The sequence below is a fragment of the Sardina pilchardus genome, chromosome 2 (assembly GCF_963854185.1).
Source record: "Sardina pilchardus chromosome 2, fSarPil1.1, whole genome shotgun sequence".
Taxonomy (NCBI): domain Eukaryota; kingdom Metazoa; phylum Chordata; class Actinopteri; order Clupeiformes; family Clupeidae; genus Sardina; species Sardina pilchardus.
Window position 1 is genome coordinate 44,405,691 of NC_084995.1, and position 7,500 is coordinate 44,413,190.

Consider the following 7,500-nt stretch of genomic DNA (forward strand, 5'->3'; position numbering starts at 1 on the left):
GCATATGCACGTGTGAGTATGTTTGTCTCTGAAGTAGTCACGAATCTGAATCACTAAACGAAGACCACCAGAGCCCAACTCTCAATACCAGAGAGAGAGAGAGTGTGTGTGTGTGTGTGTGTGTGAGGGGGAGGGAGAATCAACTGTGTAATAATGACTACCAACATGAATAATGAATGACAAGCTTTGGTTAATTCTGCACTCCTCAATGATGCAGCTGCCAACATATATAGGAGAAAAACTGTTATTGATACAGTACATGCATGTACACACACACACACACACACACATAACACCCCCCCCCCCCACACACACACACACACACACACACATGTAGGAGGAAAACTATTATTGATACATGCAGGTACACACACACACATATGTTGGAGAAAAACTGTTATTGATACATGCAGGTACACACACACACACACACACACACACACACACACACACACACATGTAGGAGGAAAACTGTTATTGATACATGCAGGTACACACACACACACACACATATGTGACCCTGCAAAGCGAAACCAGTCGCTTTGGTAAAATTCACAAAATTAAGTTATTGTGCTCACATGAACGGCCATAAACTACAGGGTATTTGAAAAACTATCGCTAAGATAGCCACATTCAAAGCTATCGCTAAGATAACCACATTCAAAGCTATCGCTAAGATAACCACATTCAAAGCTATCGCTAAGATAACCACATTCAAAGCTATCGCTAAGATAACCACATTCAAAGTTGACATGATTCTCCTGTCATGGCCTGGCAGAAAAGGACAACGGGAATGACTGCTAACGTGTTGAATCTTCAAAGCGTATGTTTTCCTGTGAAATTTGTTCACGATATGAAAGTGTAGACTGGATACTGTCGAATTAAGCAAAAATTTGAAATTCAACATTTTAGCCTGAACGTTTCTTTATCGTGGATTTTCTCAATATAGCATTGAGCGCAAAGCAACTGGTTTTGCTTTGCAGGGTCACAAATGTAGGAGGCAAACTGTTATCGAAGCTTTTTGACCAAAGTGAATGTGTTTTCAGAGTGCATTATGGTCATAAACGTATTGGCAAAGATTTGTTTACACTTTTAAAACTCATCTGAACACATGAACAATCATCCAAATGCACTTCTGCTCCAGTGTTCACCTGGAATCTGTTTATATCAGCTAATTGTGTGTGTGTGTGTGTGTGTGTGTGTGTGTGTGTGTGAGCAACTCTGCTTCCAGTAAGTTAAGATCCTATCAGTGTGTTCCTCTTTCTCTCGGCTGCAGAGAGGGGTTTATTGCATCTGATGTTATCAGTGTTTTCACACACACACACACACACACACACACACCAAAAACACCAAAAACACTTACCTAACAATATCTCTCTCTCTTGATGTCTCACACACACAAACACACACACATACCCAAACACTTATCTCTCCCTCTCTCGATCACACACACACACACACACACACATACACAAAAACATTGTATCTCCCAATTTCTCTCTCTCGATCACAAACCACAAAAAAACACACACACACACACACACACACACACACACACACACATATGTTCCTGTGTACATGTATATGTGTCTGATCTTGGAGCAACAGAGTGTGTGTGTGTGTGTGTTTATGTGTATGTGTATGTATTTGTGTGTGTGTTAGAGACTGTATGATATGTTTTCTTTTCTGAGGGTTTTCTTTCTCTCTCTGTGTGATGGTGTCGTGTGTGTGTGTGTGATGGTGTTGTGTGTGTGTGTGATGGTGTCGTTTTGTCATGCCGTCTGCAGGGGGCGGTAAAGGACGATGAGATGGTCTTGACCTCTGAGCGGGGTCGCGAGGTCATGACCTTAGAGATTCCGCTCAGCGACTCGGGCTCGGCAGGGTTAGGGGTCAGTGTCAAGGGCAACCGCTCACGGGAGACGCACAACGACCTTGGCATCTTCGTCAAGTCTATCATCAACGGAGGAGCTGCCTGCAAGGTCTCACACACGCACACACACTCACATGCACACATGCACGCACAACGACCTTGGCATCTTCGTCAAGTCTATCATCAACCGAGGAGCTGCCTGCAAGGTCTCACACACACACACACACACACACACACACAGACACACACACACTCACATGCACGCATGCAGGCACACGCAGGCACACACGAGCCTAGATGTACTAAGATTTACTGCCAATTACCGCCTGTTTTTGATGCCTTTTGTACCTTCAATCATGGCATGGTATGTACAACTTGATGGCACATGGATCAAAGCGTGTTTAGCGAGCCACTGCCACTTTTCTTACTGATGCATAAGTGGGAGGGAAAAGGGAGAGTATCACACAAACACACATAGTGCCAATAGTGATTGATTATTCTGTCATATGTATAAAAACAGCGCACATCTGTTTAGAGGTTGTTTAAAGCAGGCATAATCCAAGTGGCATTGTAGAGGGGGCGGAGTCAGGTAGAGGGGGCGGAGTCGGGTGGAGGGGGCGGAGTCGGTGGAGGGGGCGGAGTCAGGTGGGGGGGCGGAGTCGGGTGTTGATGAGCGCTGTCTACGTAATGAAGTGACCTCATAGCAAATTCACAGGTAGAACCAATAGACTCTATGCACATCTCCATTTCCTGTTTACATTAAAACATTGGCCAACATGGCCTCTTTCTGTAGTCACTGTCTTCAGGAACTGCTCTCACGGTACTGTAGACCAACCTTGCCCCACTCCCTTCAGCTAACGTGAAAAGGGTTTGAAATGTTCTCCACCTTAATCAAGCATCGATTTTACTGATCTGGTGAGATAACTTAGCTTGTGTGTGTGTGCTAACTGTTGTTCAGTTAGCAAAGGCCTACTATATTAAAACGGACAGGCTAGTAATCTGTCATTTTCTCTCATAGCCATAGTGTTCAGCGTAAACAGGAAGTTGATTGCCCAATAGGAAACAGATCCAAAATGTAGCCCTGCATAGAGCCCAGCAATGGCTGAACTGAAGCCGAAATGTTACATCTCTGCAAGCAAGGCACATGCATTCATTCATACACACATTCGTACCCACATACTGTCACCTTCACGCTCACAGACTCGTGTACACACACACTAACCACACACACACACACACACACACACACACACACACACACACACTGACTGATGGGTGTGTGCGTGTGTGTGTGTGTGTGTGTGTGTCCCAGGATGGAAGGCTGCATGTAAATGACCAGCTGATTGCGGTGAACGGAGAGTCGCTGCTGGTCAAGAGCAACCAGGAGGCCATGGAGACCCTGAGGAGGTCCATGTCCACCGAGGGCAACAAGAGGGGCATGATCCAGCTCATGATCGCCAGGAGGGACAAGCAGGTAGGACACACACACACACACACACACACACCACCCAACTCAACTGATGACCATCCAGCGGTAGGTGCATACAAACACACACATATGTGACCCTGCACAGTGAAACCAGGCGCTTCGGTAAAATCTACTAAATTAAGTTATTGTGCTCACGTGAACGGCCATAATCTAAGCTTTCCAACGATGTGTATATCGAAGGTATTACAGAAACTATCGCTAAGATAACCGCATCCAAAGTTGACATGGTTCCTCCGTCACGATATGCCAGAAGAGGAGAAATGAACGTGGACAACAGGAATGAATGTTAATGTGTTGTATCTGTTGAATGAAAAAAAAAGGATATGTGACTCTCCACGGCAAAACCAGTCACTTGTTGCAACAGGCGTTTCTGAGAAAAATGACCATTTATGTTACTTGCGCTAAAATCGTGGAATTTTTTTTGTGTGTGTTTTGAAACAGTGGGAGGTCTGCACTGTACGGCCGTGAATACATTTCGCCGAAAAACGTACCTTTTCTAGTCTAAAAACACAAGTTTCTTGAGGTGAGAAATTCAATTCCAGCAGGAAAGTTAGAGGAGTCTCGTTTTTGCCGCTCTATTACAGTATTTATGGTAAATGCTCTCATTGACAACCACCAAGCTATCCGCGTGCTGTGTCGTTGTATGCAAGTGAGTACCGTAAATCTTAAAATAGGGGCGACCTTACAAAGTGTTCGTGAGTGTTGAGCCGACGGTTAACTTCAGAGGCAGATTTCTCCGTTTTTTTCTTGGCATGACAGGATGAACTCAACTCCTTTGAATGTTTATATTTCAGTAATGTGTTCAATTCATTAGATATAGGTATCATTTTGAAGGTTGATTATGCCCCTTCGTGAAAACTTAATAACTATGATTTTGACAATTTGAACAATGTGACTGATTTTGCCGTGGAAGGTCACATACTGTATATACTGAATCTTCACCGGGTTTAACAGTCAAAACGTATGTTTTTCCGTGAAATGAGTTCACGATAGGAAACTGTAGACTGTATACTGTCGAGTTATGTGAAACCGTGTAATTCAACATTTTAACCCGGAAGTTTGTTTATTGTGGATTTTCTCAAAATAGTATCGCGCGACAAGTGACTGATTTTGCCGTGCAGGGTCACATATACTCATATGCCTATAAACACAGGCACACACACACATACACACACACACATTCATCTCTCCTCTCAGACTCGTGGTCATGAGCCCAAAGGCATGATGGGTATTTGGTGCCCTGCAGTAAGCTGCTATTTTTACTGTAGAGGGGCTTTCATGCTTAAATATAGAAACCCTCAAACACACACACACACTTCTCAGATCTAGGAGTCTAGCTTGAGGGAATGTTAAAGAAGAGGTGTGTTGTCCTGTCTGTACATCTTTGTACAACATGCGCACACACACACACACACACACACACACACCAGGGCCAAGCTCTGAGGGAATGGTTCCCTCCTGGTGTGTGTTGAGAGGTGTGTCTATGCTGTTCTTTCCTCCACATGTTTTCCTCTCCAGCTAAGTATTCACATGTAGCCATTTAGCGGATGCCTTTGCTATCCAAAGCCACTTACACCAAACAAGATACTGTAGTAATTTTGTGTGTGTGTGTGTGTGTGTGTGTGTGTGTGTGTGTGTGTGTGTGTGTGTGTGTGTGTGTGTGTGTGTGTGTGTGTGTCTGTGTCTGTGTCTGTGTCTGTGTCTGTGTCTGTGTCTGTGTCTGTGTCTGTGTCTGTGTCTGTGTCTGTGTGTGTGTGTGTGTGTGTGTGTTCGTGTGTGTGTTCGTGTGTGTGTGTGTGTGTGTGTGTTCCAGCAGGAGGCCATGGGCAGTCCCAGAGGGGCGGGGCGTGTGCTAAGCCCCTCCCCTGAGGAGCGTGAGCGGCGCATCTCCCACTCCCTGTACGGTGGCCTGGAGGGACACGAGGAGCTCGCGCGCACGCCAACCAGCATGATGGGACACGCCCAGGGTGAGTGTGTGTGTGTGTGTGTGTGTGTGTGTGTGTGTGTGTGTGTGTGTGTGTGTGTGTGTGTGTGTCTGTGTGTGTGTGTGTGTCTGATAGTCTTGATCATGCCCAGTCCCATCTCTACGCAGCAGTGTGTGTGTGTGTGTGTGTGTGTGTGTGTGTGTGTGTGTGTCTGATAGTCTTGATCATGCCCAGTCCCATCTCTACGCAGCAGTGTGTGTGTGTGTGTGTGTGTCTGATAGTCTTGATCATGCCCAGTCCCATCTCTACGCAGCAGTGTGTGTGTGTGTGTGTGTGTGTGTGTGTGTGTGTGTGTGTCTGTGTGTCTGATAGTCTTGATCATGCCCAGTCCCATCTCTACGCAGCAGTGTGTGTGTGTGTGTGTGTGTGTGTGTGCACCTGATAGTCTTGATCATGCCCAGTCCCATCTGTAGGCAGGAGTGTGTGTGTGCGTGCAGGTGAGTGTGGGTGAGTGGGGGAGTGGGCGTGTCTAGGGGGGTGGGGGAGTGGGTGTGTCTGGGGAGTGGGGGAGTGGGCTTGTCTAGGGTCTGGGGGAGTGGGCGTGTCTAGGGGCGGGATGAGTGGGGGGGGGGTGTCTTGGGGCGGGATGAATGTGGGAGTGGGCGTGTCTAGGGGTGGGGGTGGGGGTGGAGTGGGCGTGTCTAGGGGGCGGGATGAGTGGGGGGGTGGGCGTGTTTTGGGGCGGGGTGAATGTGGGAGTGGGCGTGAGAGGGGGGAGTGGGCGTGTCTAGGGGGGTGGATGAGTGGGGGGAGTGGGCGTGTCTTTCGGCGGGATGAGTGGGGGAGTGGCCGTGTCTAGTGGCTGGATGAGTGGGGGAGTGGGCGTGTCTGGGGAGTGGGCTTGTCTGGGGGAGTGGGCGTGTCTAGGGGCTGGGGGAGTGGGCGTGTCTAGGGGCTGGGGGAGTGGGCGTGTCTAGGGGCTGGGGGAGTGGGCGTGTCTAGGGGGCGGGATGAGTGGGGGGGTGGGCGTGTTTTGGGGCGGGGTGAATGTGGGAGTGGCCGTGAGGGGGGGGGGGGGGGGCGTGTCTAGGGGCTGGATGAGTGGTGGAGTGGGCGTGTCTAGGGGTGGATGAGTGGGGGGAGTGGGCGTGTCTAGGGTGGGGTGAGTGGGGGAGTGGGCGGTGTCATGTTTATGAGCAGGGGGCCAGTTGGGATTTAGTTGCCGTTAGTGTGACTGAAACACTCTGTTTTAGTGTGTGTTTGTGTATGTTTGTCTGTTTATGTGTGTGCGTGAGTGTGTGTGAGAGAGAGGTGATTGCTTTTGAATTCTCTCTGTGTGTGTGTGTGTGTGTGTGTGTGTTTGTTTGTGTTTGTTTTACGGTTTATCTGTGTGAGAGTGTGTTCTCTAGTGAAATGGATAGCCATGACTGAAGCTGTACCAAACAGATCCGAGATTACAAGTGTGTCTGTGTGTGTGTGTGTGTGTGTGTGTGTGTGTGTGTGTGTGTGTGTCTGTCTGTGCCTGAGTGTGTGCCTCTGTGTGTGTGTGTGTGTGTCTGTCTGTGTCACTGTCTGATCTTATTTTTGTAAAAGCGGATGGGTGTGTGTGTGTGTGTGTGTGTGTGAGGGGGCGTGTGTGTGTGTGTGTGGTCTGAACTGTATTGCGTGTCTCTGTCTAATCCTCTGTGTACTTTTCTGACTCCAGTCTGCCGGAGGATTCTTTGTTGTGTCCCTCTGTCCCCCATCTCTCTCTCTCTCTCTCTCTCTCTCTCTCTCTCTCTCTCTCTCTTCTTCCACTTCTTATTGGGCATGACAATGCTGATCTTGCAGTTTCCTTCATTTCTCCTGACAGATATATTTCATTTGTCCTTCGTTTGCTTGTTATGTGTACTCTTCTGTGAAAAGATATTTCTTGTAGAATTGTGTGTAGAGTTCCCGCCTCAGGTCTGCATGATGACTGTTGACTGCACTGAGTGAGGAGGTGCAGCTCTGTTGTGTGTCTACAGCACTCTGAGTGAGTGAGGAGGTGCAGCTCTGTTGTGTGTCTACAGCACTCTGAGTGAGCGAGGAGGTGCAGCTCTGTTGTGTGTCTACAGCACTCTGAGTGAGTGAGGAGGTGCAGCTCTGTAGGAGGTGCAGCTCTGTTGTGTGTCTACAGCACTCTGAGTGAGTGAGGAGGTGCAGCTCTGTTGTGTGTCTACAGCACTCTGAGTGAG

The 7,500-nt window shown here is 48.0% G+C and overlaps 2 protein-coding genes across 3 annotated transcripts in view; one reads left to right on the forward strand and one right to left on the reverse strand.

The window, feature by feature from the left end:
* The window catches only part of LOC134075211 (CD59 glycoprotein-like), a 123,069-nt gene extending 119,310 nt beyond the window's left edge, over window positions 1-3,759 (reverse strand). Inside the window, exon 1 of the mRNA XM_062530743.1 lies at window positions 3,749-3,759. The gene's annotated coding sequence lies outside the window, so the exon portion shown is untranslated. The remainder of the gene's footprint in view (window positions 1-3,748) is intronic.
* Window positions 1-7,500, forward strand: part of LOC134075209 (partitioning defective 3 homolog) — an 80,093-nt gene that overhangs the window by 43,976 nt on the left and 28,617 nt on the right. Inside the window, exons 12-14 of one of the 2 annotated variants that reach the window (XM_062530741.1) lie at window positions 1,788-1,979; window positions 3,183-3,344; window positions 5,176-5,326. In XM_062530741.1, the coding sequence (XP_062386725.1) occupies window positions 1,788-1,979; window positions 3,183-3,344; window positions 5,176-5,326 (505 nt within the window). Of the gene's footprint in view, window positions 1-1,787; window positions 1,980-3,182; window positions 3,345-5,172; window positions 5,327-7,500 lie in introns of both variants that reach the window. The other variant, XM_062530740.1, reaches the window with a different exon arrangement.